The 24157-nt window shown below is 41.5% G+C and overlaps 1 protein-coding gene across 1 annotated transcript in view; it reads left to right on the top strand.

Moving 5' to 3' along the window:
* The window catches only part of GALNT12 (polypeptide N-acetylgalactosaminyltransferase 12), an 86297-nt gene extending 63018 nt beyond the window's left edge, over positions 1–23279 (top strand). The window contains exons 8-10 of the mRNA XM_074945101.1: positions 7068–7181; positions 13532–13687; positions 21609–23279. Of these exons, the coding sequence (XP_074801202.1) occupies positions 7068–7181; positions 13532–13687; positions 21609–21746 (408 nt within the window). The 3' untranslated portion in view covers positions 21747–23279. The remainder of the gene's footprint in view (positions 1–7067; positions 7182–13531; positions 13688–21608) is intronic.
* The last annotated feature ends 878 nt before the right edge of the window (positions 23280–24157 follow it).

The raw sequence follows: 24157 nt of genomic DNA on the forward strand, positions 1-24157 counted from the left end.
GAAGAAATTCAGCTGCTAACAAAAATGGTATTAATTATTGCGAACGGTTGCTACGTGCCTGACTCCAGTAAATGCTGTGTTTTAGGGTTCTTTTTAATGATCTCAGGCATAATTTTTCAGTAAATGTATGTGATGGTAACCTTCCCATGCTGTTAAACTAAGCATGCAGGAAAAACTGCAAGTTACAAAAATGAGCTTTGTTTTTTAATCATGTTTCTTACATGAGGTAAATGCTAGTAATCTTACAACCAAAGCTTTCTCAATTTATTTACAAGCAAAGTTTTCTCTGTTTACTGACAAAACTGACTGCTTTGTAAGGACAGTTTCCGCAAACAAATGTGTGCACACATATAAAATAGAAGATAGGAAAAGGAAAGGGGGAGGGGAGACTAGGAGCGTTCTTTTAAGGATAAGTTGATAGTAATTATTTTCAGTTTGAGACGAAAGTCATAATTCTTTCTGTAGTAAGCCTAGTTCCTGGTCCATCCAGAAAGACTGGAATGGAGGCTAGGTCCTGTTAGTGGATTAAGTCTCTTCCCTCACATCCCCCAATGACAGTAACTGGTATAAAAAGCATCAGATGAGCAGGCAAAACCAAACCTATGATTGGCTAGGGTTCCTGGTTGAAAACCAAGACTTTTTAACTTGGAATGGAAAATAAAACAAGACAAAGAAATCAAACCATACTAAATAAAAGAAACCTGACAAAAATGAAGAAAAGCACTAGTTTCTCTTTTTCCAGGTTTATCTGGGTTTTATACTGTAATTCATGGAAAATTTACAGACTGTATGTAGCAGTTCTTCCAGAGCGTTCCAGTTGGGTATATCATCCCAAACAATCTTAACTCAAAAGCAAGGCAATCTTGGTCAAATTCAAAACAGTCTAAATCAAATCCACGAAAGGTCAGTTTTCAAAATTAAGTTCAACAAGATTTCCAGCCAATGTCAGGCTTTGTTTAGCGTGACTTTGATTATATGATCTTCAGGATTTTGCTCAAAGTTCTATCTACAGTAATAATCCAGAGAATTTAAATTTGTCAGGTTTTCCTCCTCAAACCATATTCCTTGCTAGGAGAAGTCAGGGAACACATCGTACACACTAAGAGTTTGTTCTGTCAAGATAGTAACTAAGTGATTTTGTAAATCATCCAGATAATTCGTAGTTTGTGGTGACAGGCTTATAGAATGAGATCCTCTCCCAACGTGGAAATAAGTGAATTAAGATATATAATATTTTTGAATATGAGTTAGCAAGCACACAAGTCCTTGAAGGTCTCAGGGTGCCTTTTACAAGCCCCAAGTCTGCTTCTAAGGTACTGTGATTGTTCTCGAGGCACCCAGACTGAGAGTTACCTTGTTACCCCTTGCCTCCAGCAAGAGGGAGCCTTTCTTGTGGTAGCTGGGTGTTAGCTACCTGACACCATCAGCCTTTCAGCCGCTCAAGAACTCTTCCCAGGGCTATGCCAGCCCTGACTTTGCCTTGCAAGTTAACAATAAGTGCACCCCAATCTCCAAGTCCTTTTGAATCATTCCCTTGTGCTATCCAGCCCCTGAAACTGGCTACTCACATAAATTCAACATCTTTTCTGTACCCAAAGGTGCAGGATACCCCATTTTACCTTTTTTACTTTACATCACCACTCCAGGAAGTCACATCGCTTGTGAGCACTTATAAAACAAAAGTAGGTTTATTTAAGAAAAGATAAAGATCTAACTCAGGGCAGGGCAAACTACAGCCCACGTGCTGGATCCGGCTCGTCAGGGCTTTCAGTCCAGCCCACGGGATTGCCAGCCCCATGGCGCAGCAGGGCTAAAGCCAGCTCCTCGCCCCGCTCCCGGAAGTGGTCAGCACCACGTCCCTGTGGCCTCTGGGTGCGGGGGAGGGGGCAGAGGGCTCTGTGTGCTGCCCTCACCTGCAGGCACGACCCCTCGCAGCTCCCATTGACTGGGAATGGGGAACCATGGCCAATGGGAGCTTCAGGGGTGGTACCCACAGGTGAGGGCAGAGCACGGCGGAGCCGCCTGCCCCACCCCACCCCCAGGAGCCACTGCCAGACATGCTGGCCACTTCCGGAAGCGGAGCAGGGCCAGGACAATCAGGGAGCCTGCCTTAGCCCCACTGCCACCCCGGAGCTCCGGGCCAGGGCCTGCACCCTGAACCCGTCCTGCACCCCAACCCCCTGCCCTGAGCCCCCTCCAGCACCGCGCACCCTTCCCGCACCCAAGCCCTTTGCTCCGAGCCCCTTCCTGCACAACATACCCGCTCCCACACCCCACAACCCCTCCTGCACCCCAACCCCCTGCCCCAGCCCTACATACAATTTTCCAACCCAGATGTGGCCCTTGGGACAAAAAGTTTGCCCACCCCGATTTAAATGGAGAAAGTGATGGAAACAACTGGGCACAACACAAAACAAAATCATACAATGTGATATGGGTCTACACCTAAGTTCCCTGTCAGCTGCGCAGCCATGCAGCAGGCTCTTTAGGGATGCACAGGTCCCCTGGCCCGGCCCAGCGCCTCCAGAGCTGCCAGGGAGAGGAGCCCCTCCCTCGGCCCGGCCCAGGCACGCTGGAGCTGCCGTGGCTGGCGAGAGGCACCTCTCACCCGGCCCCGAGCTGCTGCGGCGAGAGAGGGCTGGGGGGAGTCCTCTCTCCCCGCTGCAGCCCCAGGGCAGCCTGCACCCCAGCCAGAGCCCTCAGACCCTCACACCCCAATCCTCTGTCCCAGCCCTGAACTCCCTCCCACACTCCGAACCCCTCGGCTCCACCCGCACCTCACATTACCTCCATATTGGTGCACATAACAAAATTCATTCTGCACATTGACATACAAAATTAAAGGGAACACTGGTCTACACTTAGCCTATTTGTTAGATAGAAAAGGTAACTATTGATTTCACCACAAAATTCATTTGTTTGCGGAGCCGTCTGGTTTCACAAGAACCAGAATACAAACGTTCATTAAAACCCCCCACTCCTTAAGGGGTTTCCTCAGTGAATGGACCCAGAGTACCTTTCTCTACATTCTGTTATACTGAAACAGTCTTTTGTCTTTCTTCATAGCCAGGATGATCTCCTGCCTGCTATAATGTCCCTTTTCGTGTCCAAATGGTTTCAGTGTTTGCTGTTGTCTTAGATGGTTTTCATTGCTTGCTCTGGGATATGGCAAGGGTAGACAACAGAACCTTGCCTTACCTCACCAGCTGACTAGGCAGGGGTGACAACTCCCTCTTGCTGGAGTGGGCCATCACTGAGACATATTGACTAATGGTGACTAATTTTTACTCCAAGTCCATAAAACATACTTTCAGTATAAATACATTATTTCTTAAATATTACTCATACACAACTCTCTCAATGATAATGAATCTTGACAAGTTACAAGCTTTCTGTAGATACTTCACATGTTGCCCTTTATGGATAAATATCCTGTAATATGTGTTTGGTGTAGTTAGTTTGTCAGATCTAAGGTGAGAGATGTTTGCAAAGAACAGGGGACCCTTTGCCCAGGGGTCTCTGTGTCACAGGTATGCCTTCAGAAAATCGCTATTGTAGAGATTTGCAGAGCCGATGCGTGGTGCTCAGTCCATACCTTAGCCCAGCATTACTGTTGATCTCACCTTGAGGTCTGATGTCCAGTTCAGGAAAGCAGACTTCCAGTCATTCTTTAGGTAAGAGAGCTGCGTCTGTCCTACCTCCTTGGTGTTTATCACTGCTTTTATCACTGTGGGGATCTGTAGTGATAATATCAAAAGGCAACAAACAGGTTATAGGTTGTTAATACAGATCCAGACAAGAGACCCCGCTCTCCATCCCTACTTCTTTGAAATCTGTTAGGCTTTGTGGAAGTTGAAGGGCACAAACACAGTTAGCCTATGATTTTCGGAGGGAGATTTTCAAAAGCAATAGGTGTCAGAAGTCTAACTCCTCTCCAAGTGACAGTGAGCCAATGTTGAGCACTTTTTGAAAATTCTGTCCTGTCTTTCTGTCAGAAATGGTCCCTAATATTTCAGAATATTTTAACAACTGCAGTTTATTACCTATCCCCAACCTCCAAAGGGAATGGTGACTGACTGTGGTTACAGAATACACAGCATGGAAGACAAAAAATTATGTAGGCAAAGAAACAATCAGAAATCCTGCATGGACAGAATTATTGACAACTTTTATGAGCTGAACTAAACACTTCATAAGGAGAACAAATATTTTCTTGTTTTTATTTTCTTTAATGCAGCATTCTACTAAAATATTAAGGTAAGTCACAGACAAATTTAAAATCCCATACTAAGTTTCTGTTTATACTCTTACTTTAACTCTTCTTGCATGATTCAAGCTTGTTTGATACGTGTTGGAAAAAAATATTACGAGAGATTACATGAATGAATGGATATTATTATGGTACTATTTTTGTCAGCACAAAGCAAACTGTCTTCTTCAGTTAATGGGAGAATATAGTGTTTTCACAAACCCTCTCTCATCTGTTCCAGCCTTGGAACAAGAGACTGGTGAATTCATGCATAAATGGTTTTTAAACTTTTATTTTTGTGTCTGCAGTTTATGGGTGCAAATATCTGCAGGTGCACCTTGCATCATTTAGGTGCTTAGCACCTGGTTGTACCCATATATCAGGTTCTTAGATCTCTAAAAGGCCTACTTTATGGCTGTAAAATGACATTAGAAAATTCCTGAGTTCACAAAATAAGAGATCCAGTTATAGTCAGGCTTAAGTACTGGCACTATATGTTAGAAGTTTGTCTGCACAACAAAAGTATGTGTGCAGGGGACACAAAGATGAGATGACACAACGATGGAGCATAAATACTACATAAAAAGTTGTTCTGAATTGAAATTTGAGGTAATTAGGCATCTTTTATACAGTGTTTTTTCTTTTGAGTTTGCAGTTTCAGAACCCTGTTTAAATTTTCCTCTCCTTTATGTCTATTTTGTCTACAGCATACAAAGAAGGAGTTGTATGTATGTGCAGTAATTTGGTTTGTAGTTAACTTATGCACACAGACACAAAATAGTGTTGTGCCTAAAAGTCAATAATATTGTAGAATACACATGGCTAACTTAAATTGGGAGATAATCATTGTGATGTTTAATGGAGTATAGGCAGGAGAATATTTATGCTGGTCTGATGCAGTCTTGGTGACGTCTTTGCTTGGAGCGGTCATCTGGGGAGTGACAGCTGGGGTGAATATTTGACTCAGTTATCTTCCCATTGGAATAAGTGGCCAGTGTGGCAACACAACTAGATTTCTGAGTAGTACCTCCAACTCTGAAGTCAGTTATTGAGGGCAAGAGAAACCCATTTATTATTTTAGTTTATGTAAGAAAATTATCATAATTTATAATTCAGCATAACTTCAATCTGATATTCTTTCATATCAGATATTATAAGTATTGGGTGCAAGTGTTGGTGGGAGGGTTGTAATTTTTATAGTTGTTTCAAGCTTTGCTCAATTTTACTTTTCTATTTTTGTATGTAGCCCTTTACTAGTGTTAAATGTAAATCAAAATTTCTCTTGATCAAACCATAATAATTTACAAAAGGGATAGAATAGGTTCTAATGCAACTGCCTTCAAACCAAGCCACTCTACAATAAAAAGGAAGCCAGGGAGACTTCCTTTAGCTCTGGAATGCACCACTAAACTGCAAGGTTTACAGCTGCTCATATAGAGATCTATCATAAATCAAAATCACACTTATTGTTTAGTCACATGTTGATTAATGGTGTTAATGCACTCACCAGAATGGTGAGAAACATCTGGAGAAGGGTGTGCAAGGAGTGTTCTTGTGGCTAAAAGTATTACAGTGCAAATGGATACAAAAAAAGTGGAAAGAGGAAATTGGTAGTAGGTAAAAGTGGAGGAAAACAAAAGTAAAGAAAAATATTTGTTGAATACCCTTTCACTTGTTTTACTTTGATTTGTCCTAATTTATTCATGTCTATTCATTCTCTGCACCGGAAACTATGGATATAATTATCACCTAGTACTTGAGAACAAGCAAAATTACACCTTCAGTAGTCATAGGGACACTAAACCTGCCTGTTTTATTCTTTTATATGCGACATAATAGGATTCAGGTAAAAGACATTTAGCTTTAATGTTTATTTACAGACGTTGTTTTGTTTCAACATTCGTTTCAGTGGGAAATATGTGACTGTGCAAAACGTATACATTTTAAAATTATTATTATGCCCTGGTTCAACTAATTTTCAAGTAACTTGATATTTTTATTAATTGGAAGTCCTTATTGATTTGCCTGTGGAATATTTTTTAATTAAAAAAACACATAATGTAATCTTTCTGCAAGTGTCAATAGCAGTAAGAAAGGCCGGGTTCAACACGATGACTAGTCATCCCTTTAAAAATAAATAAAACATTGGTTCAAGTCGCCATTGAAATTGTATCCACATGCAGATTTTAGGAACTTAAATCCTAAATACTAGTTGCCTTCACAGGGTTTTTCTCCATTCTGAAAGCACGTGAGAGTCCTTTTATTTTTTGAAAAATGAAATAAATCTCTGTTTAAAGAACCAAAAAAAAAAAATGAAATGACCAAAAAGAGAAAAAGAACTATGGAGGTATGGCAGACTTCCCGGGCTCAGTGGTTAATTGGCTAGTTTGCTGGGGGCAAAGGGGACACAGTCCCCACTTACCTAAACCTGACTCAGGAATCCAGTTAGTTTATGTGAGAATCCAAGTGAGTGCCTCCCATACACTTCTGCCAGGCATGGCCCAGTCCAATCAAGTCAGCAATAGCAGGTCTGCTCCAATCCAATCTGTCAAAGTTGCTGCCACCAGGTCTGCTGCTGCCAGGTTCTGGTTCAGCAAAGCCAGCTGCATGACGTCTACTCTGGTCCACTATTATCAGGTTCAGTTTTACAAAGTCACCTCTATCAGGTCTATTGTTGCCAGGCCCTGATTCAGTGAAGCCATCTCTACCAGGGTTCAGAACTGCAAGTGGGAAGCCTATAATACAACATGGGGTATGAAGTGACACAAATGTATCTACTTCAGGCTGATGCATTAATATGTTCTTTTGTCTCATTTAGCTGCAAAATAGAGGAATGGCAAATTACTGCTTTGATTATAACCCTCCAAATGAACATGAAGTAACAGGGCACAGAATCATATTATACCCATGCCATGGTATGGGACAAAATCAGGTAAGATTTGTTTTTTACTTTAGTTATGACGAATGTTATGATTAACTGTCTTAGGATGTAGGATACAAAGTAAAAATGCTCCACAGTATTTCTGAGGGGACGTGTGGCCACTGCAATGTGATCTTAGCCATTCCTCTCGGCTAAGCACCGTTCCTCTTTTTGGTTCCTCCATGAGATTCTGTTAACTTTCTTGTGTCCAACAGAAAACTGAAGTCAGGTTTTCACAGTTCTAAGTTACATTTGGAAGATAACTAGGCCATGTCAACCCATCTAAGTCTCTCCACATCTGTCAAGCAGTTGTACCTTTTAAAATGTGTTCTCATCTGAATACTTGTCTAACTTTAATATATACATATTAATTGCCCTCCTGGGTAAAGGTGTTTCTTCTAAACTCCCTGAGAACCTGATCCTTTCTCAGCTTTGGTTTTTGCTTTCTAGGTTTGAAGCCTGTTAGCCTCACCATACATCTCATAGTTTGAAATACCAAGTACAAAAATTGCTTTAGTTTTGTGTACAGTTTTGGTCTGTCTACATACAGTCATGAGACCTTAACCTTCTGAAAGTGTTGCAGGGCTCCAGGACTGCAATAACTTAAGATATTTGAGTAAGTAGTCTTTTAATGCTGGGGTTTCGCATAGCTCTAATGAGGACTGATTGGTGCCTCCACATGCCAGCACTCTTTCTGATGTATTGGTGTATCAGCCATCCTGGTATGTTTTCTGGTTCCTTCCAGGACTGAGGAGGTATGGCGTGCCCATTGTGGAAGGGGTGGTAAAATATCTAGGTGTATGATTGAGAGGTAGATGAGTGTAAGTGTATGGCAGGAGGGACTAGAAAACTTGGGCAGGTGGCTGGGTTTGGGGAGGTGAACAGGGACACATTATTCCAAGAAGGATAAATATTTTCAGAGGAGCACCAGAGTTGAGGAAGGTCATGCAGTTTACCAGTAACCTTTGTAAACTTCTGGAAACTGTCTGACTGTGAAGAAAATTAAAATATAAAGGAGTATGAGCAAAGCTATCTTCAAGGGGAAACTTTCAATACAGAATTCATTTTACCTTCGTTTGGGGGGGAGGAAGCATCCCAAACTTCCATTGAATTTAATTGAGAACAGAGTTATTCCTGCCATGATTTATCATGTGGCAGTAAGATTTATTACAAGTAGCTATATTATCAGTGTTAGTATTTAATAGTATTGGTTGTTTAGGCTGCAGCAGAGGCCAAAATGTGTGGGTACTTTCTAAAGACAGGAAACAGTCCCTGCCCTGAAGACAAAGACAGATGAAGGGTGGGGGTATAGTCATACATCATAAAGCCAAGGGATTTGGGTGAGGTTAGGCACATCTTAGATTTTAAGCACATTAAATATCATCCCTTTCCTTGTTCCACAACTCAATCTCCTCCTGCAACACACTGTCTCAAATGAGTCGTTCAGTGAGATGATTAATGAAATAGATAAACAGATAATTTAGTCAGCTAGTTTCTTGTTAGGAAGAAGTGACTACTTCCATGGATTGACATCAGAGATAATCACATCCATAGGAATGGATGAACTCCAAAAGGCACTCATCCAGTAATTTTATAGTCAGGGGTTTCTGTTCCTTTTTAGTATATTTTCATATTCTAGTGAAAGTTTTTCAACAAAAACATATTAATTTCAGCTTTGTTCCAATAGAAAAAAAATGCCAGTGTAAAAGGGCAAAACCAATAGAGAGAACTATTATTTTCATGCTTTTAAAAGGTTATTGTGACAGGATGACATTTTGCAATTATTCTTTTTCTTGATTAGAAATAAAAGAAAATTAACTCTCATTCTGTTGTGAAGGTATCACAATATAATGCCCCCTGCTGGCTCCCAGTCTTCCTATGCAGTCAACAGGAACTGTAAAAGGCACATCCCCAACAGACAGGCCAGCCCCTGCCAAATTTCAACTCCCTGCTCCAAAACATGGGGGCACTCACAGAAGAGGTCACCAGAATTTGTTAATGTTGCACAATGGGGTGGGACTCCCAAGTTCAAGTCCTTGCTCCAATGACTACTTAATTATTTATAAAAATGGAACAGCATTAACATAAGAGGTTAGGAGTCCTCTCCAGAATATCCCATAGACCTGTGTCTAGGATACTCTTCTGCAACATGGGAGTTCCAAGTTCAAATCTCTTTTCCACGCAGGCAGGAGGGGAAATTGAAACCAGATCTCCCACATCCCAGGTAATTACCCTAACCACTGGGCTAAAAGTTATAAGGAGGGTGGCATCAGTCTGAGTGGGGTATAGAATGAAGATATTTGGATTCATTGGGGAAAGGAGGTGAGGCTAGTGTTGACTGCAGTAGCTAATCCATTATTGTTTGGAGTTGTAGGAGCCAAATCTGCTTGGATGCAAGTCTGAAAGCATTCTGAACACCACTTCCAGTCTGGGAAGTTTTGTCACAGTGACGGGTTGTAGCTGGCCTTTGGGTTCGAACCCTCAAGAGTCCAGTGCCTTTCTCAGTATGGTTAAGAACCAGTGGTGAGAGATAGCACTGATTAGGCTCAGCTGGACATTACTGTTTCACAACTGATCAGTTTTAGACAAATGGGGAGTGGAAGGGTGGAATGTAAAAGCCTTCTGGTTTTGTGAGCAGATCCCTGAGAAGGGAACAGAAGGCAGCTTATATCGACCTAATTATGTCAGTGTACACACAACTGCCGTATCCCACCAGTGTAAGTGCCCTACTACACTGACATCATAACTCCACCTCCACGAGAGGCATATTGCTTATGTCAGTGTAGTTGGGGTGATGCAGTGTCAGTGTAGACAGCTGTGTTACTTACATCATCTGTTGACTGTCTTGTCAGTTTCACGGCTCCAGAAGCCATGAAATTGACAAGAAAGCCAGGTAGCTAGAGCCGGGATCCCCACTCCCAGCTGGGCTGCTGACAGGAGGCTCCCCGCTCAGGGAGTTGAGAAGCCCGGGTGGCTGACCCCCACTCCCGACTAGGAGCCGACAGCCAAGGGGACTGCTGGGCTCCTGGCAGGGAGCTGAGAGCCCTGGCTCTCAGCCCATGGAAGTGCTCCTGGTGAGGGTGCACACCACCGACAGAAGGAGGATAGTATGGACATCAGCCATCCCAGGAACTACCCCAGTAGTTCCACACTGATAGGGAGTGTTTGCTGAATGTTTCAGTAATGGAGGAGTGGAGGCTGGAAGTCTATGAGAAAGAAGTAGGGAAAGATATAAGTTAAGGACCAGCAGTCCACATCTCTATCTCACACACACACACACACACACACATCCCCAACTTTATTATATATCCAAGCCTAGTGAGCCCTGCCACATCCTAGAGAAAGCCTTTCCTTCTTTGCCCCCATCACCCAAACTAAAATACCTCATGTATTTCCCTTGCCTAATCGCCTAACTTGCACAACCCTCTTTCATTGTTCAGTTTCATAGAATCATAGAATCATAGAATATCAGAGTTGGAAGGGACCTCAGGAGGTCATCTAGTCCAACCCCCTGCTCAAAGCAGGACCAATCCCCAATTTTTGCCCCAGATCCCTAAATGGCCCCCTCAAGGATTGAATTCACAACCCTGAGTTTAGCAGGCCAATGCTCAAACCACTTCCTGTAACATGCTGTTGGGGGCACCCAGAGCTGTGAGCCACTGTGTTACCTCTGCCTCAGCAAGAGTGAACTTTGCTGGAGATTAGATTGTGTGTCAGCTCCTCTCCCCACTGGTCTGTCTTCTTCACCAGCAAACTCCTCAAGGCTCTGCCAGCCCAAACCGTGCCTGAACAATCAGTGAACTTCAGCCCCTGAGCTCCTCAGAGACGTCTCTCTGCAATGCACAGCCCCTACCACTGTACATTCATGGAAGATATTAAGTTAATTTCTCTTTTAAAGAGTCAGTGCATTACAGTTTATCAACTTAACTGGGGTAAACACACCCCTCCCTTGAAACATAGCACTGTGTTGGTTTACAGTAAAAAATAAAACAAGTTTCTTAACAGAAGGACATAGGGTAGGTGGTACCAAGTAGAAGGAATAAAGGATGAAATGGTTACAAACAAACAAAAGTAAAAATACGCTTTCTAATGGCTAAGACCTAACTTAAGCTACAGTCTTTGTTCTAGATAGTTTCCTCACCACTCTTCCTTTCCCAGCGATATCTGATTAAGGCTTTGTCTACACTGGCACTTTTGTCACTAAAACTTTTGTCACTCAGGGTGTGAAAAAACACCTCCCTGAATGACAAAAGTTTCAGTGACAAAAAGCACCAGTGTGGACAGCGCTTTGTCAGTGGGAGCCATGCTCTTGGCGACAAAGCTACCAACCCTCGTTGTGCGTGGTTAGAGGCCACACAGCGTACCTTAAAACCCGAAGTCTTTCTGTGTACTCTTATATCTCAAAATCTGCCTTTGTTTCCAGGTTCAAATTGATCTCCTGGGGTTCAGTGTCCTCAACATGAGGGAATAAAAAATAAAATCAAGAAATATAACTTGACTCTCCTGCATGGGAATGTGTGGTGTGCTAATCATGACTATTGATATTTCCATTATTCATATATTTGAGATGATTGGTACCTTCTTTAAAAAGTGGTGTAAACCATGTTGCAAGTAGAGCTGGCTGAAAATTTTTCAGTGGAACAGTTTAGCATCAGAAAATGCAGTTTTATAAAAATTCAGACATTTCATTGGAAAACATGTCAATTTCAACAAAGTGTTATGGGAGGGTGAGTCAAAATGTAGTTTCTACTTTCTCATTTCAATAATGTCAAAATGTTTTGTTTTAATATTATTGTTTCAATTCATCTTGTTTACATTAATTTTAAAATTATATATTTAATATTTTATATTATAATGTTTCAGCATTATCAAAATGAAATGTTTCTATTGTTTCAAATAAAAAGTTTTCATTCCATAAGAAAATTCGACATTTTGTTCCAATTCTTTTTTTTTTTTTTAGTCAGCATTTCCCACAGAACAGAAATTTCATTTTCCGGCAAGTTCTAGTTTTCAGTTACAAAGTGTTAGGCTCTTGCAATGTGGCTTCTGGAAGTTTATGTGATTGATAAAATGTGGTCCTCCAGCAGTTCTCTTCTGTGACTTTTTAAAAGTATTTTTAAATTACTTTCCCTGGGGCTTTCTACACTAGAATATTTTATACATATTAACACTGGGTGCTGTTTTCAATTGTTTCAGGTATGTTTGCTTCCATAAAGCCTCAGTCATACTTCCTAAAACTGTTTTGTAAATGGTTTTCTCTTCTATGCTGTCAGTTAAACTGTTTTTAACACTGGGGCAGCTGCACTGATAACAATGTGTATGATATTTTCTGGGGTGGATAAGTCTCTTATCTTACCATAGTAAGTATAACTTAGTCCCCCTAAAACAATTTAAACATCCCTCACATCCATGCACAATAGTGCTCAAGATGATTTACAAGCATGCTAAATACAAATAATTATTTAAACTTCCCCAGTCCCCTTTGATGAAGTCCAAATTTTGGCAAAAATCCGTGATAAATATCACTGTAGCTCCAGGAAAAGCAGGAAAAAAGTTTTTTGGTTTTTTTTTAGAATTCCTAGCAAATTTCTATTACCCCAATTATTACCATTACAGTGTTTTCAGCCTTATTGGCACAAGAAGTGAGTTGCTCAGGAATGCAATCAAAACTGGATTGTAGAGTATCATACAATAACCAACGCCACACAACTTCCTTAAAATCCTATTTATGTTTAAAAGAAACTGTACCTAATTTTGCTTAGAATATCATCCTGAAAATTGACGTGGTGAAATGCACTTCATCTTGGATACTGTAAACTGTAATTGGAAACAAGTTTTTGATCAAACTGAACATTTTAATGTTTCAATGAGCAACCAACTCTTTAATTAAAAATGGCATTATTTGTGACACTAAAATTATGGAGGCCTAATCTCAATCTATAAACTAGTCTCCATCCCACTGTAGTGATGATATAGGTTAAAAACTATTGCATTACAATCAAACTTTTAAATCAACCTGTAAGATTTGTAACTTTTGCAGTGTAGGGAACTCTGCTTTCCTTCATGTTTGTACAGCATTTAGCACATTGTGGGTGCAACCAGAAACAATATGTGGTGATAATACTGCTGCAGGATTGATTTCCCATAGAAAGTAAAGTAAGTACTAGTAGTCAAGACTCCTGGAATGAAAACTCTCAACAGAATTTCTCTCCAACTCTAAATGAACAGACAATTCTAAGTGACCTTTTTAGCACATTGATAGATGGAAATTGTTACCTTTACTGCATCCTTTTTTCTAATAAAATGCTTTTTGTTTGCACATGTAAAATTAATATCCTTTGTTTCCTCTCTGGGGTTGGCAGTTTTTCGAATATACATCTCATAATGAAATACGTTACAACACCCGGCAGCCTGAAGCCTGTGCAGCAGTTGATTCCGAGACTGACTATTTGACAATGTACTTGTGTCAAGACAGTGTTCAAAATATTCCTGAAAATCAGAAATTTGTTTTCAGAGAGGTAAGCGTGTCAGTTTTTTAACTTTGTGGTCATCATGCAAGCAGCACAAACCCAGTATATGGATTGGGGTATTACATCCAGAGCTCTTAGATAGAAACCATTCTGATGAATTGTCTATCAATCCAAAATTATGTTATTAATTGTTTGTAAAAGTAGCCTACCTCTTATGTGGTGCTAACATCTGGAAGTGAATCCATTTTCAAATCACAAAAATTCATAATTTTCTTACTATCTGAATACAAAACAGGTGAGACTCGGAAAAAAATTCTTAAATGGCCCATTTTTGGCTGAAGAGTCTTGGTATGGCCATGGGGGAGGGAGCAGGGTGAGTGATGATATGTTTGGGGGAAAGAGTCTTGGGAAAACGGGCTGTGGGATGAGCCCAGTCCCTCTGTGCCGATGGTGCCTGATTGCAGGGTCACTTGGCACCTCTGGCACTCTTGTCTTAGTACCTCCAACTGTATTATGTTGGCATTGTGACGCACCAGTTCTGGGAGAGTATTTCAGGTGCTTGTTCCACCTGACCCTCACTCATCTATCCCCCACATAGTCTTTTTGCTCCTATTCCCCCCAACACACAGCAGCTTGTCTCCACATACCCCTTGTCTCCCTGTCTTCCTTTCACCATACCACTGTCTCCCAACCCCATCGCCCACCACAGAAATTCCTCTGCCTCCACCCACATCACTGCCTGTTGCTGTTCCTGCCATTCTGTCCCTATCTTTCTGTGTCCCAAGACTTCCTTGCCAATTCCCTGCTCCCTGCTGCCTCCATAGACCTTATGCCTCACTCATTGAAGTCCCCACTATCCCTGCCCACTCACTTGCCCACCATTTTTCTCTGCCCTCCCCTGTCCAAAATCCCCTTCCCCTTACATTCAAATACATACGTCCCCCTATACATCACTTGTATTACCCTCTCTTTGCCCATATCGACAGCATCTCCTGCTGCCATACCTACTTCCTCCAACCTCTGGGTATCCCAAGGCTGCCCTGCCGCCCCATGGTCCCTGTTACCCCCGCAATCCTTTTATCCACCAATATATACCTCCCACATCCTGCTGTCCAGGAAGCATACCTGCTACCCCAGCCGTCACACATACCCCATAGCTCACAGTCCCTTGATTATCCTGCCCCCCCCCCAGCCCCCGATCTACAATGCCCCAGAACCTCCTTCTTCACCCAAGCCCTCAGCACCCTCCCCATACAGTCCCTGCTGCCTTCCCCACCACATCACATCAAAATGTGCCCTGCATCAAAATGTGCCTGTTCACCATCTTCACCTCTGGCAGTGTAATGTATGGAGTTTTTGACAAGTATTGGGAGTCCATCAAAATGGTGCCACCAGCCCACTTTTCACTTTCAGCCCAGAGGAGGGCACATTTTGATGTGCTGCTGTCCCCACTGCCAGAGCCTTTCCGTGCAGCGGGAAAAGACTCCCACCGGGACACTACATTGCTAAAAATCGTAATGTAGATGGGGAAGGGACTGCTTGGCCATATAGAGAGCTGTGTTGGGTACATACCCACAGGGTTCAGGTGTTTTTACTTATCTAAGCAATGCCTTACTGTCTACACTGCTATTTATACCCATGCTAGAGGTTTGTATAGTGTATGTACTCTATGTGCTGCCATAAGGAGTGTGCAGTGTAGACCTATCCTAAGATGACACATATTTAATGGATCCCAGACACTTCAGAAAAAGCAAGATTTGAAAAAAATGTGATTTGAAATACTTCCAAGTTCAGTGCATTCAGAAGCATTTATTTTTAAAACTAATGTATTAATTTTGAGCCAATAAAATCCTCTCCCATGGCTGTTGACTTCATCACATCATTCCCTTTGAATCCCTACCCTAGCTCCCCATCTTCTGTTGCATTACATTTAAGCTACCAGTCACCACCTTCAAGGCTTTCTTTGAATCTCTCCCTTCCTACCCAGGGGTGAAAGTAGGTCGAGTAACTTAACGGCATGCTGGGGCCAGCTCTGGCCCCTGGAAGGGGCAGGGCCTAGGGTGGAAGGGGCGGGGCTGAGGGGGTCAGAGCCAGCCCCAGCCCACCCTGTAAGGTAAGTGCCCCCCCCATCCCCCACCAAGGTAGCAGCAGCAGCCCAGGGCTCTGGGGGCTATTTAAAGGGCCTGGGGCTCCCCTGCTTCTACTGCCCCCATCCATTAATTAGCTGCCGGAGCCCTGGGGAAGCGGCAGGGCTCCAGCGGCTATTTAAAGGACTGGGGCAGCAGAGGCAGCTGGAGCCCTGGCCCTTTAAATAGCCCCCGGAGCCCTCGCTACCCCAGGGCTCTGGGGGCTATGTAAAGGGCCTGCAGCTCCCCTGCTTCTACCGCCCCGGTCCTTTAAATAGCCCCCAGAGCCCTGGAGTAGCGACACCAGGGCTCTGGCAGCTATTTAAAGGGCCAGGGCGGTAGAAGCAGGGGAGCCCTGGGCCCTTTAAATAGCCATTGGAGCCCTGCAGCCACTACCCCAGGGCTCCAGCAGCGGGGCTCTGGAGGAAATTTAAAGGGACTGGGGCTCCAACCACTGCTGGGAGCCCCAGGCCCTTTAAATTGCCCCCTGGGGAAGCCAGGCTGACCCAGTACGGTGCACTGACTCTTGCCAGTACGCCGTACCGGGGCATACCAGCTTACTTTCACCTCTGTCCCTACCTAACTTCCCTTTTTGAGCTTCAGGTGACCTCCTACCACAAATACTGATAATAAGACATTTGTACTGGGAATTGTTACTGAAAAAATAACTCAGCTGAATAATGTAGTGTGACAGGGCAGCAATGATGCTATAATTAAGGTTGGGTTCTTTTTTGCATTTAAAATAGGAGCTCAGACTCTTTTGTGGGGTCTGCAGTTAGCTGATGGAAAATATGATTTACATTGTTTCTTCCATTCTCCAGTGCAGCATGCACAAGCCTTTTTGAGCAGGTTAGGAGAGGAATTAGAACACTGCCATTTGTCATATGCCCCCATGTGATGTTTTGTGCATCCAAAACTGAGAATCTCCAGCTGTAGAATGGAAAGTTCTTACACTCTTTTAGGGGAAAAGGTAGGACAGAGGTAAAATTGGAGAATAGAATTGATATGAAACTGTAAAATTGCACTAATTTATCAGAGATTGATAACAAAGGTCATAGCCTGTCATTAAAAAGCATTTAGGAAAAGCTTATATAAAGAGGGGGGAAATGCATTTTGCTATGTAGAGGCATAATTATGGGAATCCTTAATGATGTGAATCAGAGTTTGAAGAATCATTCTCTAGAAAAATGAAAGGAACAGAATGAAGAAGAGATGAGGCTGCAGTCACTACAGGAGCAGAATTGGTTGTTTGTTGCATTTTTGTTTATGATGTTTGTTACATGTGTTGGCTAAAGATGATGCATTTCATAAGCGGCTGTGAAGTAGCAGTATTGTTTTTCAAAAGAACTTAAATGTTGTTTCCCTAGATATTTATGTTTGTGATGTTGGTTGTTCATCGTGAGAAACTTTAGCCATTAGACAACATAATGGTTTTGTGTGTGGATGTTATTAGGTTCAGTATTATGTTCTGACATGTATACTCTAGATGTTGGTAATAATGTACAATAATACCGTTAATATTGTGACATGTATTGAAAGCGATGGTAATTGCCTGATTTAAAGACATGAGGCCTGATCCAAAACTCATTGAAGTCAGTGGGAAGTTTTCCATGGACGCCGATGGATTTTAAATCAGGTCCTAAGTAAATAATGAATAAAAACTAAAAAAAGGACCTCTGGATTTGGCCCACAAATTTTATGCTGTCAATGATAATTACATTTTTCTTGTGCTAAAATTTATACAAGATGGTAATGTTTTACCAGAATTATTTCCAAATCAGAAAATTTTTGCATTTTGCAATAGACAACTGTTAATAGTTCATCCCTGGCCTTGTCTACATGGTGGGGTAACATACATTTACATGACAGTGATTTCTAAAGCGCACTAGCATGTTGTTCATTAAGTGCTCTGTGTAGATGCTGTTGGTGCATGCCAAGGTAATTTACTGCCGTTGAAACGGTACTACATTAAAGTGCAGTAGGGAACCTTTAATGCACACCAGCAGGGTCTATACAGAGCAAATCAGTGTTCAACATGTTTGTGTGCATTACCCCACTGTGTAGACAAGCCCTCTGTGAGACCTTGTTCATTATATGTATGAAAAATTCCACCGAGAACCCAATCTGCTTGCAGAAACTCTTACTGAAGTCAGTGGGAGCGCCAAACACAGGCTTGCAGGATCAGGCTGTTTGTAAGAGGAAACTAGGTAGTAATGGGAACAATTATATAGATTTTTTTTTCTTTAATTCCCTTTCTAAAGATATCTGTTTAAGGGGCATGTATTTTAAGTTGTATAATATATGCTGTAATGATATCTGATAAGTGGTGCATTATAAATTTGCTTTTTTTATTTTCAAAATAGTGTGATCTGTAATATAGGAAACAAAAGAGGCATCTTTCGACCGATTATTAGGAGAACTCCAATTTTATAGGCAGTAAATATTCTCACTTTCAAATCTCCCTGTTTTAGTTACGTCATAGCTAATGAAGAAAGTCTTGCCCAGATTCCAGCATATCCAAACAAGTGGATGTCTAACAACTGAAAACAGGCACAATTTCACTAACTCGATGGTGTAATGTCCCAACGTGTTTATCTGAAGGATTTGGTTGTATATATCTTGGCCAACTTTCAAGACACCTATGGGGAATGGTGAACATTTGGATGTGTTCTTTGGGGTACATGGAGTTGTGTCTCGGGGTCAGTAATCTCTTTGGGCTCTTATACCATGCTCATCTAAACCTAAATTCACAGCTGTTGAAATAAGTTTCTTTAAGACAAACTCGGCCTTCAAATTACACATAACTACCATGGAAATCCATGGTAGTTGTGCATGTGATCATAGTGCAGGATTTGGTCCATTCTTTTAATTGAACTAGCATACCTTAGAAAGGGGGTATTTACCAGTAATTATGGTTCTTTGAGGAATGCCTCTGCATGTTCACACTCATGAGATTGGAGGTGCCTGCTCTGCAGTCTTCCATGTACAAGCATCGCTTCAAGGCATCAGATGTTTGGGGACTTAAAGCTAGATAAGGGAAGTAAGTGTAAGTCTCAGTTCTTTTCTTCTGAACCCCAGAATCTAGAGATGTGTAAGAATTCTGAGGGAGGGGGGAGATAGATAGAGAGTATGAATATGCAGAAGCACCCCTTAAAGATACACAGTAACTCGTAAGTAACTTGTCTTCTTTTGAGGACCTCTTCGTATACTCATGAGAGACTAGCAAGCAGTGCAACCCAGACAGAAGATGGGCAGAAGAGTGGCATAAGTACTGTAAATCCTGTCTGCTCAACCTAACATCATAGAGGAACTCTGACACCACATTTGGGAGGAATTTAGGATAATCTTTTAGTACTGCTTTGTTTTTGTAAAACAGTAAGTGGTGGGTCAAGCCATCAAAGCATGCAATTCACTCACTTTGTGTTCTGAAATAATGGCCACTAGAAAGGCCATTATAGATAAGTGGCACAGTGAACACTCATACAAAAGTTCAAATGGCCTTCCCAGCAGCCTGATCCGAATGAAGTTTAAGTCCTGTGTTGGCACTGGGACTTAAACTAGTAGATATTGGTCAGCCCTTTCAGGAACCTGGATTCCATGGGCTGAAGATGGAAAAACCTTCAACAGGAGGGGGATGGGCCAACATTGCAGATTTGTTGACACTGATGGATGTCAGAATCCTTGATTTTTAAAATGTAACAAGTAGTCCACTACGGGTGGCAAAGAAGCAGAGCGCCAGCAAAAACCTGTTTTCCCCTCAGAACCAGTGCATCTGCACCAGCATCTGAGGTATTTGTTGCCTTTTGGAGCTAAGAGAGGTTGTGGCATAACCTGGAAACAGCTGGGTCCGTGTTAGCCGATGGCCAAGGATGTTTGGTGAGGTGCCAGCTATGCCCGTTTTATACCATCCGTGACTTTAACCACTAGGACGCACTGTCCCTTCGCGGCGGGCAGCCCGGGCTAGGCTGACGGATGCCCCAAGGTCCTAAACACCCGTGACTTTAACTGCTAGAGCTCAGAGCTCCTTCGCAGTGGGCAGTCAACACTGACTGACAGGTGCCCCAATGGCAGCACTAAGAGCCTCTCCACACCCGTGACTTTAACTGCTAGAGCTCAGAGCTCCTTCGCAGTGGGCAGTCAGGATTGACTGACAGGCGCCCCAAGAGTTTGCCCCGTGGAGGCGGCACAACTCAACGCTAGGCTCTTAGTACTCTCACCTAATGGCCAGGCTTTATAGCCAAAACGGCTGAGGTTCTTTAATTGTGTTGGCTGCTTTACAGTAAACCAGAGAAACAAGTCAGGCTTATGCACAAATGGTTACCAAAATTTATTAAACTAGATTCTAATCATGTGGTTACAAAATTGCTAGTGCCTACTTATTTAAATGTAGAGATGTTACACACACAAACAAGTTACAAAACTGAAGCCACAATCCCAAAGAAAGAAAACAAAGTATAGAGCTCTATTTCAAAATATGTGTACACTAAAGATAGGAGATCAGGTGTGGGTGCTTCTTACCCTCCTTGCATCTCTCGATTCCAGCGGTGCCAAGCCAGGATCGGTCACTCAATTCCGCGGAAAGACGAATAAGGGACAAAGCTTAGGGACCCTCTTAGCTGCAGAAGCCTTGGGAGGCTGTCACTTATCTGACCAGCAGATAGATAGTGAAAAGCACTCAAAAATCATGGTGCTGTAGGTCCCATACTTATACCTCTGTATTCCTTTATTCTCTTTCTCCTTTCTTATGCCAAATTGGGGCTGGTCTGTCTGGGCGACGCCAGCTCTTGCAAGAGTAGTTTACACTTGCAAGGGAGAGAAACAATAAGTTTCGACTACTGGACATTCCTTTTATTAGGGTAAATATTTTCCCACCTAGGATGTTGGGGTGTGTGCATCACGCTATTTAGTATGGGCTAAGAGCCATGTCTGTCACAGCTTCTCTATCTGCTGTGAGCCTAATCGTTGTATATGTTCCCAGAGGCACATTGTAGCAGCACACCTGTGCTTCTCACAGCTTCAAAGGCTGTGCTGGAATTTATGTTAAGTGCCCTGTTGTTGTGGCTCCCTTGTGTTCCCAGCAATGCTGGTCTGAGGGGGGCGGGGGGGGCTGGCTGTCTGGCTACAGTCTGGGAACCTCCTCCTGGACTGGGAAAGGGGACTTTGATTTCTCCACAGTTGGATATGTAGCTTCCTAGGAACCTAATTTCTTGGCAGGCATTGCTGATGGAGTTGAGGTTCGCTTGGATGAACTCGAGACTCCTGTAATCAGAAGGCCTTAAGCGTCAGCTTGAAGTTCCTTGGGGACTCTGTGTATGAAGAGTTGGCAGACCTTGCATCCATCCAAGGCTTGCATTACCCTGAAGCAAAATAGGCATCTAACTTCTCAAAGATTCTGGGCAAGAGACACACCTGGAATAGAGGTACAACTAGAAGTATGGCCACCTAAACAAGATGAGTAAATTACCTTAAAAATTATACAGAATTCCTAAAACTACCAACAGAAATAAAAACTATTTACAAAATAAACAAAAAGCTAAGGATTTTTGTCAAACAAGGTCATACGAGGCGGAAACCCATAGGTTCCTTTATCCACAGCTTGTGCCAGTAAGAAAGGAATTGAGGTTCTTGGGCCCCAGTGCTGCAAAGCAACATTCATGTAAATCCAAAAGACACAGTTTTTGACCTTGGCATCAGGCTCCTTGGATTCAATGCAGTGCTCTTAAGGAAAAGTATAAGTTTAGATATAGATGTTTCCTGTTACATTTAAAATATGGTAAAATTTAATTAATAACTCTAATTTTACGACTGTGCTGTAAATCATAATTTTCCATCATCTTTTGTAGGATGGTACTTTGTTCCATGTACAAACCCAGAAGTGCCTACAAGCCGAATCTAACTCTTACAATGGAAATCCAGCACCATTATTGCGACCATGTAGCAATTCAGAATACCAAAAATGGTTCTTCAAAGAAAGAAGTTGATCCAGATGTCATCAACTGTATGGCTGAATATGAAAATGTTAACTTTCTAGTCAGAGCTAGGAAATCTGTGGAAAAATTACATAGCTGATCTATTTTTGTATGAAAAGAGTTGTAACTTGTTTACAAGTTGTAAACCTTGTTTTCTGGAGCACTAAAAGGCATTAAGGGTTGAACTCTATTGAACGGGCACTGTGAATAAACTGTGCTGCAGAAATCTCCTCTTCCACTGTTCTCTTTACTTGGCAGCTATACTGTTTCTAAAATGTTTTATGCTTTTCCACACGTGACTATATTTTTTTAACCTACTGTGTGCAAGTAAGGAAGTGAAAGTAATTGCACTAATGCTATCTGCCAGTAACTTTAAAATGTTTATTTTTCTAAAACATTCTACAGTGGTGGCTTTTGAACAGATATTAGTTAAGGATTCTTCTTTTAAATTCCAAAAATGTAAATTTAGGTCAAATTCTGCCCTGAGATGTGAAAGTCGAGCAGAGATCTCATTGAAATCAACGTGGAGTTGCACGTCTACATCTCAAGCCAGACTAGGTCCTAATAATTTTGCACAAACACTCCAGATTGCACATATTTGACTGAATGTCATAACATTTTAAATGTTCATGGTACTTGACAGATTCCTAATAAAGCTGCTTAAGGTTATCTTTGGAGTAAAATTAGTGATTAATTACTGATCTTTCATTAGTCTAAGAAGTAAAGCACCAATATTAAAAATGACTTTTTGGGAAAAATTAAATTCATATGGGGCCCAGTTTTAGAAGTGTGTGCTATGTACTTTAAATGGAAGTTCTGCATGCACAAATCGTTCAAGATCAGACTCATAGTAATAATTACTCACACTAAAGCTTTAATTCAAAGTTCAGTTTTTAAGCAAATACATTTAAAAATGGATAACTTCAGTTTCATTGATACTGTTAATGCACTCCTTTTCTACAAAAATCATTAAAACAAATTATTTTGTAGTACATTTAAGTGATAATTTTTGTAATTGATGCTAATCTAAACATTTGTCTTTGTGATTGTAATTGTTTTCTAAGAATTTTGATTATGAATAACAAGCTGTTCAATTCATCATGTACATTCCTGCTGAAAGTCTGGATATTTAATTAGCATCTGTACAAGATGCTGTCTGCTTAGTGCATAGGAATTGCCATATTAAATCAGACAAGTTATCATAGTCCAGTAGTTTGTCTTTGACAGTGGTAAGGAACAGATGCTTCAGCCCATAAAGCAAGTTTCTTCCTTATCTCTGTCAGAGGTCCACTTATGTGCTAAAGCATGAGTGTTTATATCTCTTCCAAAATACTTAAATTTATTCTTTTATCCTTACTTTTGTAATTATGGATGTTCTTGTTATCCATATAAACATCCATACCTTTTCTGAATCCTGGTGAACTCATGTCATATTTGCATACTTATTTTATGATTGTTGGGGACTCTGTGCCTTTAGAGGATATGTATGTAGGTTCTTCCAAGATTGTAGCAAAACTAATGTTTTTATAAGCACCTTTACAATTCTGCCTCTATGGATTTGGATGATGAAACTGATATTGGATCTAATAAAATAGTTTGTGAATTAATAGTTTAGAAACTCTTTTGTAAGTAATTCTTTCTTGCGGTCTCAATACTTTTCTCTTAGAATTTCTCTGATCTTTTGGCCCTGATCCTTCCAACATTTAAGCACATAGGAAAAGACAACTGTTCTATCTTACACTCTTGTTAGTTCTTTTTTCCTTATAACCTCTCTCCTTGCTCTCCCTGTTTGTATACAAATTGCACTAGTTTTAGTCACCTGCTGGATCCCAAATTAGTGTAAATTACACTACTTTATACTAACCATTTACAACTGTTTCCTTACCCACTTACATTGCCATTAGGCTCACTATTGAATTTGTCCCTTGATACCTAAAAATCTACAAAGAAATAGGGTAGTGGCTTCAGTCCAGTATATATAGTACAGGAACAAATAAAGGAACTGACTGTGTTTGTGTGCGTGAGAGAGAAAGAGAGGAAGAGACAATAAAATAAAAGTGTGAGGTAGCATTGCAGTAGTTGTGAAGGGACTAAATAGAGGCTCAAACTCATTAGCACTTTTGTTCACTGGCTAGTAGCACCTGTGTTCAGTTTAAAAAAAAGCCATTCTGTTGGATCCACAAATAAAAAACAGATGTTGGCACAAGAGAGAGGTGTTAAAATTAAAGCAAGATTATCTGGTCACTTTTGTTTCCTTCTGGTACTTTTAAAAATTGTATGATATCAATCAGTTAAAGAGCGATATACTGTATTACAGTCCATACACGCACAGATCTCCCATTGAAGTCTTTGAGTTTTCATGGAGTCAGGACTTTAGGATTTCACCTGTAGGTGGTGATATGCAAAGATGAAGGAAAAACAGA

This window comes from Natator depressus, chromosome 2, assembly GCF_965152275.1.
Source record: "Natator depressus isolate rNatDep1 chromosome 2, rNatDep2.hap1, whole genome shotgun sequence".
Classification (NCBI taxonomy): domain Eukaryota; kingdom Metazoa; phylum Chordata; order Testudines; family Cheloniidae; genus Natator; species Natator depressus.